Source organism: Chanos chanos, chromosome 8 (genome assembly GCF_902362185.1).
Source record: "Chanos chanos chromosome 8, fChaCha1.1, whole genome shotgun sequence".
NCBI classification, from domain to species: domain Eukaryota; kingdom Metazoa; phylum Chordata; class Actinopteri; order Gonorynchiformes; family Chanidae; genus Chanos; species Chanos chanos.
This window is the reverse complement of record NC_044502.1, coordinates 14572675-14590021: the sequence shown is the minus strand read 5'-3', so window position 1 is coordinate 14590021 and position 17347 is coordinate 14572675. Positions and strand designations below refer to the sequence as shown.

Below are 17347 nucleotides of genomic sequence, written 5' to 3'. Positions count from 1 at the left end.
ATATTTGCGTGTGAATGAGCAAGTTAGTGATTCAACTTGTTTACCCAGCCATACTGCTCTAATGTAAACACATATTGTTTAAATATAGCTCTAATGAATTGAAATGATATTACAGAGCCTTTTGAGGTCCTCTCTAAACACAGAACACTGTAACAAGGATAAAGCAGAAACATAACTGACATCACAGCCATGTCATGCGGACTAACTGGTGATACTGCCTAAAAAAAAATCCTAAAAGAGTCATAGGGATCAGTGAATACAACATGAGTACAGTGTTCATGGCTCTGAGCGTATTTACATTCGCAACCATATTCTTTACACACAGTGATGAATAACACCCATGAACAGGACTATGGGAGTTTTTTCTTGATGGATGTAGTCATTGTCCCATGCCAGCTGTTATCAGGGTCATGAGGCAGACTAGGCAAGATGTCCTTTTCTTAGAATGGACTCTATTTTAGGTCTGTGGGACAGTTTCTCAGGGGAACGGACTAGACCCGTAACCTATATTTCCAAGGGCTTTTCTTCAAACGTCAGTCTTAAGAATGCTATGGGTGCTATAGCACGCTAGAGCCACCAGGGAGCAGTAGAATGGATAGTGTTTAAACATCGTAGACAATGTACAATGTCAGTGACTGTAGTAAAATAAAATGATTATACTGAACCTGAGTGTGTGTGTGTGTGTGTGTGTGCGTGTATGTGTGTGGGCCTTGACCTAACGCTGTGGTAAAAACCAGCTGTACCATTGCGTGTCCCCAGACTTCGCTGAATCTTTGCCAGTCTGGCTGTTCCACAGCTGCTCTCATACAAGGTCAGAGAACAGAGACAGAGAGAGAGAGAGAGAGGGAGAGAGAGAATAGAACCCCCTCCCACATACTCCATACACAAGCTCACCATATACAAACGAATAAACACATAGATTCACAATAAAAGGGCTTGCTCTCCACCCCAAAGAGAGACAAAGTGGAAAACAAAATTCTCCTGCAAGCGGCTGATGCTCTTTAAAATTCCTAAGAATCCCAGATTATTTTCAACACAGACGCACACAGTATGACTGTCATTTACCCTCAGGCTGATAACGTCCAATCATTTTGTACATGAGCTCGCGAAAAAAAAAAAAAAAAATGAAAAGACCAGGAGATGAAGACCCTCCAAGCTTCCCTTCACTGGAATTTTTGCACACACACCCACACGTGCACACACACACACACACACACACACACACACATCACCACATCACCACATCAGTTGGGAGAGTTCACAGCATTGTCACCATTTCTCCCGGTCTCATCTCTCTTTCCCAATACAGATCTTTTGGATTCGATCCCATTTCAAGAAAAAGGCAGGAGGAAAACAGAAAAACTCCAGCTTGACCGTCTTTATTTACTGCCCTGGCCAGTACTGCAGGAGCCGTTCGACCCTTTCCAAAAACAAATTGTCAATTTGATGGGGACGCCACAGGGGTTGAGGAACAGCCTGAGTCTCTCCGGCAGGAACATGTTTACTCTGGATCAGGTCAGGCACTGAACATTTAGAGAGAGAGAGAGAGAGAGAGAGAGAGAGAGAGAAAGTAAAAGAGATACAAGAAAAAAAAATTTCAACACAACACAGCAAATCCCTAAGACACACTTTACTGTTGAACACTTTCACTTGATATGAAAGAGAAAGAAAGCTGGGTGCGTCTGTGTGTTTTTCTTTTTTCCTTCCTTCTTTTTTTCTTTCTCTCTTTTTTTTTAATGTCTCTTCGAGACGTCGAATTAATCAGACGCCACCGTTGACATATTTACTGCTCCATCAGCCTGATTAACATGGTGACTAATATGCTTAAGTGAAAGGACTTGCTCAAACTGCCTCCCCCCCCCCCCCTTTGCTGCATGTTCTCTAACGATTCTAAGGAAAATGGATTACACTGAGTAGTGGGGATTATTTTGATGGCCGGTTTCCTCCTACACATTTTCTCCTATAAACAAACATGGGTTTCACACAGTAACATCCTCGCTCCTGAAGTCTCACTGCTGGTCAAAAAAAAAAAAAAAGAAAGGTTCGCTGATGCTGTAAGTCAATACGGTCATTACAACCGAGACACCAAAACGACTCTGCTCTTCTGACACCGCGCTCACAACACTAGATTACAATTGGCCTCTCATTAAGCGGATTATGCATCAATAATTCACATTCTTTTCTGTAGTTGTACTCGGCGAGAATATAATTCTATTGTTAGTAATGATATCAGGCCTTGAGGATTCAGCAGGAACTTTGTCAGCTGACCTTGATGTGACATTCACTAATTAAAAAAAAAAAAAATCTAACATATTCTTCCTTTGTAGATATGAACAATATGGTAGCTCCTTCCTGCCATTCATGAGTGGAATAGAGGCCAAACAGCTTAGTGTGTCCATCCCTTCTTTTACTCTTCCTTTAGAAGTGCCACTCCTGTGAGAATGAGAGCTAGTCACACAAACCATTAGGGTTCATGTAGAGACAAGTCGTGAGCAGGGCTCCTATACCAGGATGATCTAAAATTCATCTTTGTAAGACAGCAATTAAGATTGCATTCCCTCCTTCTGTAGATATACTGAAATGCCCACAGATATAATTCTGTTTCTCTGTACTTCTTTGTCTAAATGTGCATAACTATACATGCAAGCACTCAAAATATATGCACACGTTTGCTCATACACAAATACACACAACATATGCTGTCTCTGTGTTTCTTCTATATGTGCATACATATGCATGCACAGGTGCACACATATACATGGACACACACACACACGCACACACACACACACGCGCACACACACACACACATGCACACGCACACCTTCTCTAGTCTTTGGTCCATTGACATTGCTGTCGCATTCTCCAAAACCATGAGGACACATGGCAGATAGTGACACCTCTAGCTTCTACTGGTTTCCATTTCACACAAGATTATTCAAGAAATGTCGCTGGTTTCCATTACAGCTCCTCTAATACATAATATGAGTATAAGCCTACACACCTCTAAAACATCATCTTTTTAACTGTGGATAAAACCCAGGTAATCCCTCAGACTGATTAGACCGACGCCCATCTTGACCACTCCCCTTATACAACATTGATTACACACCTATTATCCCCACTGAGGAAAATTAGGTCTGTCCAATGTGTGCATACACATGAACGACTACACATGCAAACACACATACACATGCTTACACAGACATACACAGACAATACACTCATGCATTGATACAGACGTACGCATATATACACATGCATGCAACCACATGCATTAACACACATTTTTGATTGCTTCAATTAGTTTTACCACAAAAAAAAAAGAAAAGAAAGAAATATCCAGTGGAAAGGAAATGATCAAATTTACTAAAAGTCAAAAAGATGTACGAACAATATCCATTGTGCTAAAGTGTGAAAATGCCATGTCTATTTTTAATCATTTAATTTTCAAAAATGAAGAAGGATGACATCAAGTACACATACACACACATACATGCACACGCACACACACACATACACACACACACATCAGGGTGCCATGTGAGGACCTGTCAGTGCTATTACACCTCCCTGAAGACTCATTACTTTGCTATTACACAGTCATTAAAGGAGACGATAGACTGAGTTTCAGTGTCAGGTTCCTATAGTAGGCCTTTGGGGGGGGGGGGGGGGTGCTTACTCAACCTTGGGGCTCTTCTAATATCAGATAGCAGTAACAGGCAAATGTTGCTCTTCACAAATAGGTTAAATTTACTAATGAATATATTAATTAATGCACAGTGAAAAATGTAAAAAAAAAAAAAATTAAAAGAGTTTGAATGATTTCCTTTTCTATCCGATGTTGTATCTTGATTATGCTTTATATGTGCAAATTCCTGTATTTGCTCTAACACAACTTTCCAACTGGATGAAATTACTTCTGATTTTTCCATGAACCTTTCTATACCATCTAAATTCTAATACTGTGTGTGTATGTGTGTGTGTGTGTGTGTGTGTGTGTGTTTAGAATACAATACAGTCACCCAAGACGGGTTTATACATCATGATCACACGCGTGTGCTCAGACATACAGACACTCTCTCACACACACACACGCACGCGTATAACTCCGTTATTCTGTTTAAACTTCAGAACAAAAACCCAGCATCCGGTTGTGGCCCTTAGATTCGAAAGAAAATGAACGACATCAGCTGCCGGGCCGCGCAGCACGGTAAGCATTACTAGAAGGACATTGGCGGGTTTGCTCTTGACCTGGAGGTCTCCGGTCGCTCCTAGCCCAGTGCAGGGTCGCGATGTTGGAATGATCTATTGGTGCGTCCGTCCTGCACTGGCCTCGCCTCTGCAGCGCGGTGTTTCGGCTCGAGCCTGGGTTTTCTTACCGCCAGGAAACAGGCTCTTCCTCCATATAAACACTGAGACCCCGGTCAGGGACTGGTAGCGGCACGCGATGGTCACTGTCAACTTCGATACTCCATCTCTGCAAGGGGGTAAAAGGCGGGTCAGAGCGGACGCGCGCAGATTCTAGAATGTAAAACTATAGGCGCATTCACACTCAAGCAGACAAGATGTTGTTTGGCAAGAAAAGAGCTAAGATCAATGACTCTCTCTCAGTCTTTGTTACATACTTTACAGAACAGAATCAACTCAGGAATGGAGCCAAAAAAAAATAATAATCGTTAATTACGAACAGCTCTCCATAACGAATTCCAGTGTGGTCAAACAGGAATACCAACACAGTGACCTATACTCTTCAGTCATGACAAATGTGTAGTCTACGTCCACACTGTGACCTGTTCATCGGTTTTTATGATAAAATTGGAGACATTCAGGGTTCACTTCTACAAATTGGCAAATATACAGAAAAATAAAGTGCAAGTGATACGCATGTCTACATTGGATCTCACGTTAATACGTATTAATCATTGGGAGCATGACAGGAGTCGGCCGTGAGAAGCTTTTAACGACTCTTGATTTTTAACCTATATTGTAAAGTAAGATGACACAGGCCCACTCCTCCAGGCTCTAACTGAGGTGCCGGCGCGAGAGGGCGGAGTAGCCCAGACGAGAGTCTCTGGATAAATTGCCTAAATAGGTCGTGAGATGTGAGATAAAATCCCCTTAATTATAGTGAGACAGTGCTGTGTGTATCGCTGTCTCTCTCTGTCCTCTCCTAACACTCATGCATAGGAGAGGGCGGCGGGCAGTCCGCGGCAAAAAGATCTGGTAGGTGATGTCTAGAGAGAAAGGTCTTGACTCCGTCCAGGGATAAGTAATGGCTAAATCCGCTGCAGGTTGTAAAAAAGACAGCCTTGGCCACCGCTAAGCGGCGGGCAGGGAGAACTGTTTACGAGATACAGGACAGATAAACTCCCGAGTCTCTCCAGAGAGAGCGCAAGCTAATGGCAGGAGGGTGAATCCGGCTGTCAGTGCTGTGATTGAGTGATCTTTCCCTCTGGCCGCTAATGCCTTGGAGTTTATATACAGACTGAGCGCCCATGTGTCCAGAGCACTCCCCCTACTTCACACACACACACACACACACACACACACACATACATACACACACCCACACATAAGTGGAGGGTGTTTAATAACAGATATGATAGCGCTGCGAGAAATCATCATATATTTCAAATTACCGTTATCAGAAAATTACACTTTCACTGAGCACTTAAAGCCCCCTATACCGTAAAGATAAGATAAACTTAACAGGGCCTGTCGTTAAAGGGCTTGTCGAAAGATTCATTGCGAATACATTTCATTTTTCTCACGTGGACAACTAGAACATAACAGTTGGCTGACCAAATCAACAGATGTGCATCGCAACAACATTTGCTTGAAATGAAATGCAATGCTTTCCACTTTATTTAGAAACAACCAAACGGCGCTAATAAATTACCCCGACAACGCGCTCCAGCCCAGCAATAACAACGGAAGTTAGTGTATTGTTAATGATTTTACCGGCCTTAACGCTAGATATGTTCTCACACGGATGCCAAGGAAGTCAAGGCCAGCTTACAACAAACTCAAGACTACTGTTTTACATAGTTAAATATATTTCCTATAAGCTACACTGCAATGCAAGACGATTCAACTTTACAAAGAAAATGTGGAACGCAAAATATCGGTGGTTATAATTTGGCACAAAACAAATAACGGTATAGGCTACCCAGAGCAGTTTCTTTACTACAAAAAATCATTAGCATCTTTAAATGTTTTTATTATCCATCCATTTCCCACATAAATCATGAATTCCTCTGCTGGTAAAAAAAGGCAATTTTTCACTTGGGCTTGGCGTGCACCCTGACAGAAAACGAGAAACAGAAGTCCCATTAGATAAACCATTCAACGCTACAATTTATACAACACCAAGTCTTCGTATCTAAACAGAGACAGTTACGTCACTGTACAGTATTTATGATTTTATGATACCAGACCCTGACTTTAGGGTTAAACGACCCGAAATTTAACCTTTAAAGTACTGTTATTATATGTAAGCGATTACAGATACCCCACCCCTACAACAACGCTGAGAGAAAGAAAATTACGAAAGAAAATGAAGAAGAAACTGTCGAATGCTTTTCAGCAATAGTGTTGCAGCAACTCGATATTATGATGACACGACTGCTTTATTATGATGATGATGATGATGATGATGATTAGTGTTGTTGTTGTTGTGATGATGATGACGATGATGACGACGACGACGATGATGATGGTGATGATATTAACAACAGCAGTTAATTTACAACAAATACACAATATATAATTGGAAATATATAATACGAAACTAAGTAGGCTAAATATTATATAAGTTTCACTGTGTTTATTTAAGACACTGCTGTAACTTTTTTGTATTTTTTTTTCGGGGGAAAGGCGCTGATGTTTTCAGGTTAATATGGTGGAAATTTTGTAGTCAAAAATTAATTAGGCGTACGTATTCGATCATTTGCTGACATTCATTGACCGTCTGGTGTCTGCTTGAGCCCGGTCACATATCAGACTTCACGGATCACTGAGACTATGCCTCCCACGCGGTTTAATGGAGCGATTACCGAGCGATTATCGCTTGTCCTTCCAAATAAACCACACGATCAAGACGCTCGCCGGCCTTCTCAGGAGAGCCTCTGCAGCTATATATAGTGCGCCATCGGTTTTCTACCTGACCAAGTCATTCTGGGTGTAACTGGACTGTGCACTAAGGCACAACTGTATAGAGCAAGTGTCGGTACTTCAGCTTTACCCCTTTTTTATATCAGTGTAGGCCTCTATCTATCTATCTATCTATCTATCTATCTATCTATCTATCTATCTATCTATCTATCTATCTATCTATCTATCTGTTCTTCAAACCAATGAGAATGCCTGAGCGACAAACAAGGATAACATGTCACCATTGTAAGGGTGTCCTGTTTTATCTGTCATTATATAAATGCATATTTATATAACCGCAGAGGTAATTATAATTTTCATGTCCTATAATTGAAATCCGTTACATTACCATTAATAATCCACATTCGTAATTTGAAAGGAGGAGGCGTTCACAATATAGGTTATTAAAGTGCACTTGCCTATACAAAAGTAGTAAAAACAGATTTCTGTAAATTCCCAAATATTAGAGTATCATTTATTAAAGGCTGTCGTGTCCACCACTAACAATGTTTCTTGCCGAGTTACGGAAAATTACCAGTATTAATTTACAAACAGACATTTGTGACAAGCGTCATAAAACGTGATGAAATAAGGGTTAGCTTTAAAGTTTACATTTCTCCTCAAAATCGTCTCACATTTAGGCAGGGCCAAATAATACTATAAATTATTTTAAAATCCACGATAAACTCAAAAACAACAAACGATATCCAAACGATATAAAATGATACGAAAAAAATAATTATACAATCACTTACGAAGATTTAACCGCTCTCTTACGCAGTCATATCACTGTTTTGAAGGTCCATTTGCGCACTCGCACAGCATCTTTAAAGAGGTTAACAATCTTCGGTTGTTAAAACAGATTGCAATCAAACCTCTCCACATAATGTATAATGATCTCTATGTAAACTATATAAAATGCAATCAGAAGTATATGAAATATTAATGTGACATGACTTGAACATCGAATAAAACGTGTTTCAATGTGACTGCAATAAAACTAGAGACGAATAGACATAATAGACATAAAACCGCGAAGCTGATAGTTATAGATAAATCATGTAAATCAATTAGAAGTGCTTTATTTCGAGGTGTTTCAGAAGTAGGCTATCGTTTATTTTTAATCAAAACATCTTAATACTATATTCAGGATCTTACCTTACAAACTGTATCCAAATTTTGATATGTCAAAAAGAAAGAAAGAAAGAAAGAAAGAAAGAAAGAAAGAAAGAAAGAAAGAAAGAAATGGCCAGCAATAATATACGTTTTTGAGTCCACACATAAGTGGCAAGGGTGTGTTTACGTTGGGCGCGCGCCGGGGCCTCCTTTTCACTCTTGCAAATGGGCCGTTGTGAAGACGCGCTGCTCCAGACCTCTGGAGGAAGGGGACGTGGCCCTTAATCTAAACAGGCTCTCTGTTGATGGTTAGCGGATGAGATTATCTCTTCTCTCTCTCTCTCTCTCTCTCTCTCTCTCTCTCTCTCTCTCTCTCTCTCTCTCTCTCTCCCTCTGTTTTCCCCCAATGGCTTTAACAGCAACCAAGCATTCGGGCCTGGCGCCGATGTACTTGGCCACAACTGACAGGAGACAAGAGGTGTAGCGTTTCCTTTTGTTGTAAGCACCCGGAGAATTCAGGTAAATGCCAAAGCAGGAGATGACAGCTCCTCCTGAACAGACTTTGAAAAATATACCTTGAATTTCGGGATGTAATGAAACCACGCGATAGATTGTGCAGATGAGATCAAAGTTCGTGATACTCTCCGGCATGGTAGCGCAGGTAACAAAATTAACAGTTCTTCCATAAACGCCCCAAAGTGAAAATTCAGGTCATAAGATATTGCTACAAGTAAACGGCTCCAGGACCACTCCGAACATGAGGTGAAAGATAATAGTCTTGAGTTTAAGTTGGGTTATTGTTTTAGTCAGAGCATCTCCGACAATTTATTGACGACAGCAAGACTCACCGAGGAGGTTTCACTGTTTAATTTTTTTACACATCCTGCCAAAAAGTGGTGTCTCCAGAGACAGACAGAGAGAGAGAGAGAGAGAGAGAGAGAGAGAGAGAGAGAGAAAGGACGTATGTAGACCCGTGCTCTGGTTTGGATCAGACTTTGGTAGAAAAGAAGCCGCGAGGAGATGTAGGATACCAAGGTGAGAAAAGAAAAGGTCTGCATTTCATCCGGGCGGCATTTTGTTCTCAACGCCTCTTTCCTCTTCACTCGCGGACAAGCAGAACTCCGAGGTATAATAAAGGTTTTGATAAAGTGTTGGTGGTCCTTACCAAAAATAACACCTCCGAGTATACGACAAATCATTGCACAGATACAATATTCCACAGAGCACTCGCATGCGTGCTAAATTCAATAGACTGCTCAGCTTAGCTGAAACATAAATAAATAACATTTGCACAAACATTATGATAAAAATTATTGCACTGTAAAGGTATTATGCCACCACCTCTAATCTATCAGTTTGTGTCTACAGGTGCTGCTAAAGATAAAAAAATAGTTTATTATTATTATTGTTGCTGTTGTTGTTGTTGCTGTTATTATTATTATTTTACTTTTTTATTGTTATTTTTATTATTATTATTGGTAGTAGCAGTAGTAGGGCAACAATAACATCAATAGTTATCAGCAGCAGCATGCAGTCCAAAGTGCAACACTTTCTATTTGTTGCATATACAAAGAAATTTACTGACCTACAGAATTAAATAAAAAATAGGCCAATTTTTAATGTTCGTTATTTAATTTGTAGTAAAATTCGGACGGAATGCATACAAGTGATCAAGCATATACATCAGATAAAGTCAAGCCAAAACGACCGTTTTATTATTTTCACTGGAATACAACAGTCGTGCATTAGGATTGTCTCATGGTGCAGGTCAGCAATTTATGATACATTTTCAGTAGTTTAGTTACCCAAAGCATATCCACGTTCTATCCAGCATTTCTGTGCCATAAAAAAGTTTACGAGGACCGATGGGATTTAACTGATCAGCGCAGTTTAGGCCTCGGCCACACTGTTCAATGAATAATATATGGTTTATGATCATTTTCTGATGGTTTTAAGTTTCTGATGAGTTTTACTAATTAGCATATCTTTCGAATTATGACGCGCAACTACCAAAATGTCCCCAGAGACATACCAATTACACAATACCGTGTAGCATAACAAAATTATGCTATTCTCACCACATGCACACACAAACATAAACGCACAGTTTGGGGGAGGGGAGGGGTGATATAATCTCTATTTTTTATAACACACACAAGAACTTCGGGCCAAAACAGAAAGAAAGTTGAATCCAAGTAATGGGGTAACCAATATTACGTGGGATATCCGACGTAAGTGAGAGGGGGAGAGAGAAAGAGGACTAGGAGCACGCCAGAGGCCGCAGAGGTGGCAGAGGACGCGGATAGGTCCTGCTGAACGGAAAGGGAGCTGATATGGAACTGATTGCGTCCCCTAAAAACGCCAATCAGTTTTCCCTCGTGGAATTTTAATTGCTGCCGGGGCCCTGCTTATCGTCCACTGAGGTTTATTAATAAACACGCCGATAAGAACGGCTGAAAGACACTGCCCTAGACCACAGCCGCCCGCGTAAGGTTTTATTTGCGAAGCCTCTCCTATGCACAAAAAAAAACGAAAACTGACGGATATGCGTTAAGTTTTGGCTAGTAGAGGAGCAAGTGAATTCTCTTGTGATGAATGTCTCAATGTTGTGTATAATGACGCATATTTCCTCCATATTTTGTCCCTTTTCGAAGTCTACGCAGATCAGCATATTGTGCAGACCCTTTGCTTGTTTGCAACCATGGCCATGCTTCCATAAAGAAAAAAATTGAACCACATCTTTAGTAACAATTTATATCATATGCTGTCTTTATTTTAAAAGTCGTATCAGAATTATCTTTATGACTGACACTTGACCTTGACGTAATGCAGTCGCAGGCACGCGCTCTTCGTGGTGGCTTTGCGCACTTTGTTTTAACTCTAGGGCCACTGAGGCACATCAGCGCGCGCACACGCCTGTCAAGGATGTGATTGTTTCATTACCCTTCCGATTTTTTTTTTCAGCCAGGTAAACTCTGTTTTATAGTCCGAAATTATGTCACAGAGCAACAGCTGCAGCAGCATTTCATTGCATTGTTGAATTTAATCTAAAACATACATTTTAAAAGCATCGACAAATACGATACGAAAAAAGCAAACTTGTAAAATAACGAGTGTACTGTAAAACAATCTGAAGACTTGTTTTACAGCGAGATTTACAGTGTACAGCAGCGGATTGAAAATGTGAGTAAAGTGTAACTGATACGTAATTATGAACTGATGCAATGTAGTCCAAAATGTTTAATTATTGAAAATGCTTATCAAGATTATGACGATATTTACAGTGGCAAACATAGCATTTACGATTTTTTTGTAATACATGGGTACTGGGAAACATTCCTGTGAACTAGTTATTTGTTTCGTCTTTTACTGTCAAAAATAAGCAGGCTACTTATTGTCAAGAGTACTTTGACGAAAAGGTTTTTGTTATTATGCAAATAGTCGGTCACAAAAACCAAAATTAAAAACGAACGATACATGTGAACATAAAGTGCCTTCACAATTTGTAGTGCTGGCTAAACAGTGTTAATCTAATGTTGATTGTATTACATTCAATTTAATGTTAGATTACTAAATCCTGAATGGTTAGAATGCGCTTGGGAAGTTTGACTTGGGATAGGATAGGTTTGAGCTACCGTGGTGTTAGACCGCTTTTTTAACGGACAGCCTTGTGCTTCACATGTTGTTATTTTGGAATTTTCATCTTCCTAAACTAAGGCAAGTTGGCAAAGCATTTAATATCGCACCAGTATGCCTTGACTGGTTTAAAATGTATACATAAACATCAGCACATATTCGGCCCTTCTGAATGTGGTACATTCGTGTCCTAAAACATTGTTTCGTGAATAGGCTATTCCTGACTTGAACTGATGTACCAGCGAGGAAAAATGAGGGGAGGGCACCCCTCCCTCTCTACTCGCCTCTCCTCTTAAACCTCCTCTTAATCATTAGCGAGCTGACTCCTCTCTCCTCACTTATCCCGCCCCAGCACAGTGACATCACGGGAGAAGAGTGGAGCTTTGCCTCAGACCAGTTCCATTAACAAAACAGACATTAGCTGTCAAAGGATCGACGCTGGCCTGGATCTCCCACGGATGAACAACCAAACTGTCCAGCGAGAGCGTCTTCTCCTACTTTTTCTGCCATTCAGGAATGAAGACACATTTAAACTCAGTTCACCTCAAATGATATCTTCTATAAATCAAATCTGGGTTTGATATAAAGCGTCGATGTCACTGAACGGGACCAGTTACCTTGATGCAAGCGCACAGGACCCTAGCATAATGCTTCCGAGTCCATTAACTTCGACGCCGTTCTCCGTCAAAGATATTTTGAAGCTGGAGCAGCAACAGCGTCAATCTCAACAGCAACAGCAACAGCAGCAGCAGCAGCAGCAGCAGTCCAGGCACCTCGAGCACCAGTCCCGCGCGCAGCATTTGCACGCGGAGTCGTCCGGGCATTTTCAGGGGCCCCCTTCTTGCATGCTGGCTGCAGGAGATAGTCCTCGCTTCTCGGACGGAGACGAAAATATGGCTTACCTAAGTGCCTTGGCAGTCCGGGACGGCCCCAGCGAGGCCACCCTCACTCCGGATATGTATGTCCACACGACACTGGGATCATTGGGGGACTCGAAATTGGACGGTGAACTAGAGGAGCCAGACAACAGTAAGTTTCTTTTCGTCATTGTCCTTGTTCTTAACCACGCAGCCTTTATGAAATGTTATTTTTAAACATATTATTATAAAACATCTGACATAATTCGTAAGTTATTTTATAATTATTTCTGTATTGAAGAGGAACTGTTATTTGACTCCTTAACAGAAGTTTTTAAGTAAAACTGCAGCCGCAAAGTCAGTGGGTGAAATCGAAAAAGGTTGGCTTGATAAATGATTGATAAATTAGTCCGTACCTTTTATTAAGCTTATTTGGCAGATGGATGCTATGGGTGCCACATACTGCAGGTATGGATGTTTATATAAATGGAGCATGTTCACAATATCATATTTCCCAAACAAAATACCTACGGGGTTTGCAATCCAAAAATAAGCCTATCAGTCTGAAAATGTGAAAACGACAGGAAAATATGCATTTAACACACGACAAAAGATTTAAGAAACAATTTCGAACTCACAAAGCAGATGGCATCATATCAAGGTTTCAAGTAATAGAAATGAGATAAAAAGTAAGAATATATTATGGTATTATTATTATTTGTATTTTACATATAAAATAAATTATACAAATGATATATAAATACATAGTGACTTTTCAATACTACATGAATTGAACATACAATACATTGTAATAATATATAACTTGACTCAGGTGCACTTTGCTTGCATCTGGATGTTTATCATATACTTCTTTAAGCTATCACTTTCAGGAAAAAAAATCTGTCCAGACAGTAACAAAAATCTAGTGATTTCTGGAGGGGACAAATTACCACTTAATCTCTATAATGACTGTTGGGTTAATAAATACTTATTGATAGACCCATAACAGAGAGTGGCGTTTTTTAAAGGCATCGCATTAGCATATTGAGCTTTTTTTATGATTTCTACAAATAACTCTAGAGAGCTGCGGAGTTGTTTCCAAACCACTGGGGGGTGAAGATGGCGGGCAGGGAGAGTCAGAACGGCCGCAGAAACAGAGGACCAGAAGAAAACCCAGGGTTCTGTTCTCTCAAGCCCAAGTCTTTGAACTTGAGAGACGCTTCAAACAGCAGAGGTACCTTTCAGCTCCAGAGAGGGAACACCTCGCCTGTACCCTAAAACTGACCTCCACACAAGTCAAAATATGGTTCCAAAACAGGCGGTACAAGTGTAAGCGACAACGCCAGGACAAGACTCTGGAAATGGCTGGGCATCACCACCCGCCTCCTCCACGGCGAGTGGCGGTACCAGTTTTGGTCCGAGACGGTAAACCTTGCCTTGGTGGATCACAGAGCTACAATACACCATACTGTGGGTCGAACCCATATAGCTTCAATGGATATCCGGCATACACATACAGCAATGCGGCATATAACAGTAGCTACAGCTGCACATATTCCAGTATGCCCACTCTCCCTCCTACTACCACGGCCAATGCGTTTATGAACATGAACTTGGGGAACATTGGGGGTCTGGGCGGTTCTGCCCAGCCCCAAACGCACCAGGGAACGACTGTCACACCTTGCCAAGGCTCACTACAGGGTATCAGGGCTTGGTAGCAAAAGCAAAAATCTGGAGCTTGATGGAGGCCTTTTCTGTAACGACGCAAAATGTCAATATTTCCCTCTGTTAGCATGAGGATTGTTTCTTTGCAACATCGCGTTATACCGCAACAACCGGTGCATACCAGAAGCAGTGTTCAGTTTATGAATTTCTTTTTACGGTAAATTTTTTGTAAGGATAATTTTATCATCGGGTCGAATCACATAGGCCCGAATGATTGCTTTTTATTTGATCCCTGTGGACACATTTAATCTTTGCGCTGGCCCAAATGTGGTCCAAAGCGAGTTGCGCATATCTGGACAAGAGGAAGCGCAAGGATTTTTGGTTGCTTTGTAACAAAAGCAGCACATTTCAAGAAGCGAATCCAAAAAGGATTATCTGACCCATGGAATTAGGGGTCAAAGGTAAACGAGTCTCAAGTGCAAACTTTATAACGAAAATTGTTCAATAACCAAACAAATACAATTTAGACATATAAATAAAAGGCAATAAAACATCATGAAGGTTTGAACTGGACTTTGTCTCAAAAGTCTGCTTTTAGTTGTGGTTACTTATAATTTGACTTGATAATCTTTGAAATGAACCCGAGCGAGAATAATTCTTGCATTGTTTGTGATTAAACTTGTTTTAAATAAACAGATTATGTGATATGTATAGTTCAGACTTTTTATGTTTTTAGATTTTCGCTTACTGAAAGGCGTTTCAGAAGGGATGTTGGCGTTTTCTGTAATGATATTGTATTGCGTTATTCGAATAGAAGCCGCTTAGTCGCTATTTATAAAAGAGTTTTTTACACGTTAATGACTCAGACAACAAAAGTGGTAATACTCCAGTTATTGAACATATGCAAATTTATATTTAGCTTTATAATCTCCTGAACTATCCGGTGTGATATAATGAATCCTTTGCTGATTCTATATATTTACTTTAAAGGAAAATGTCATGTTTTTAAATTGTAATTCATAGTACGGGAGCTATTGTCAGTTTTGAGGGACGCGTCTTCCACTTTCGGTTCCTCATGACCCATGCTGAATTAAAAAACATCCGTCACTCCTGGTTTATGCAATTTTAAGTTTGACGTGTTTTTGTAACTACAACGTGATGCCGCTTGTTCTCTTAGCACTTATAAAAGCTACCAGACCAACACAAGAAATTAAAACAATTAGACAACAAATGAAACAGAGAGACAGAAAAGGAATTTTCGACAACGATAATGAACTTTCAAATGAAAATGCTGCCAGTTTGGAGTGGGTTTTTTTTTCTGAAAGCATCCGGGGGTTAGTTACAGCTTTGTTAGCCCTCTTGCTATTTAAAAGATCTCGCGGGAGGCTGTTGGAAAGGCCAAACCAGGCACACTCGAATTAATTGTCGGTGTGCCAAGTGGTGTGAAAGGAGGAAGTTATTCTACATTTTGAGGGGCTTTAAGGACGCGATTAGGCACCTAAAATACCCTGAAAGAGGCAGTTCGAGTCGGGTTGGAGAGCGTGAATAATAGCCTTTATTGGATTCGTGGACAAAAGGTGTGTGGTAGGCAGTCCCGGGCACTCAGCAAAGACAAAAGCTCACAAGGGCTGAAAGATTGACGTCCTAATATTCCAAATTGAGGCACTGGCAGCGCGTTATTTTAACTGGCTGTGCTATAGAGAGACCAGAATAAAAAATGTGTTCACTTTTGTTCCCCTTTCGTTTTTGTTCACGAAGAAAGGGGCTCTGATTAAGGCGAGGGGAGGTGTGCGAGAGGTGGCGAGATCCCCAACCGCGATGTTCCAGGGCAGGCTAACTGGAGATGGTTCAGCGGGTGGTGGGTGTGTGAAAGCCGGGCTATTATTGTTACAAGTTTAACCATCTCCCTGTTAGAGGAGAACAGAGGACCTCAAGATCCAGAAGAGGACTTGGAGTGACACTGGAGAGACAAAGTGACCTGGATAAGTGCAGTGAAACTCCAAACTTGTGAGCTACAGTAGAGATGCAAAACCGTCGCTCCCTTTAAATTCTCCCAAACAGAAGAAACAGAATACACTGTGTGTTAAAAAAAAATCAGGATATTATTTTAGTGCATGCTATACTGTTTTGGGATGCGCAGCATTGTTTACGACTGCAATGCGATATCATATGTTTTAAACTTTAAGTTAATCAATGCATATTCTGCACTTTTCCCAAAACATTTGAGGGATCCGCGATAAAAGATATCCTGCGATACAGGCCTACTTTACATCGTATTCGGGTAGGACTTCCATGTCATAGTTTGCTCGGAGTCTCAGTTTCTCATCAGAGTACACTAACTTACAGTAAGATTTACTTGAATAACAGTTCACAAAATGTTAATCTGTCAGTTTAAAGTCGGATGTTAACAATGAGAAGAACAGTACTTAATCTGATGGCAGCTTGCGACACATTTCAAACCAAAGGTAAGACGTGAATAGCTTTACTGAAATACACAGTCAGTTCCAGGGAGCTCAGGCCAGTGTGGGAAAAGACAGACCCGCATACCAAGGCGGGCAGAGAGCGCGAGGGGAAGTGGAAATTAGACAGGCCCGTGACGCTGAGGCGCTACAAGGCGACATTAAACAGACAAGCCGCAGCCGTCACGCGGCCCGAGGAAGAGCTCCATCTGCCCGGCGCCAAATCCCCGAGAGCAAAATTCGCAAAAATATTCGGACAACGTGGAGAACACAAGCTCTGAAATTGGCAGGGAAGTACAACATGATTGTGATGTGATTTGTCAAATTGTGACAGAATATCAGTTGATACAGTTTTAAAGAATTTGAAGAGTGGGAACTTAGCCTCATAACAAAGAACCATAAATGTAAATGGATAGAACATTCTTACAATTATGGCTATACTACCGATAATGTTTAAAA

The 17347-nt window shown here is 40.8% G+C and overlaps 1 protein-coding gene across 1 annotated transcript; it reads left to right on the top strand.

Moving 5' to 3' along the window:
* The first annotated feature begins 12500 nt into the window (after positions 1–12500).
* Positions 12501–14482, top strand: LOC115818204 (homeobox protein Nkx-2.3-like). Its single transcript, XM_030781520.1, has 2 exons — positions 12501–12936; positions 13845–14482. Exons 1-2 carry the CDS (start codon positions 12501–12503, stop codon positions 14480–14482), a joined length of 1074 nt encoding a protein of 357 aa, XP_030637380.1.
* Positions 14483–17347: the final 2865 nt, after the last annotated feature.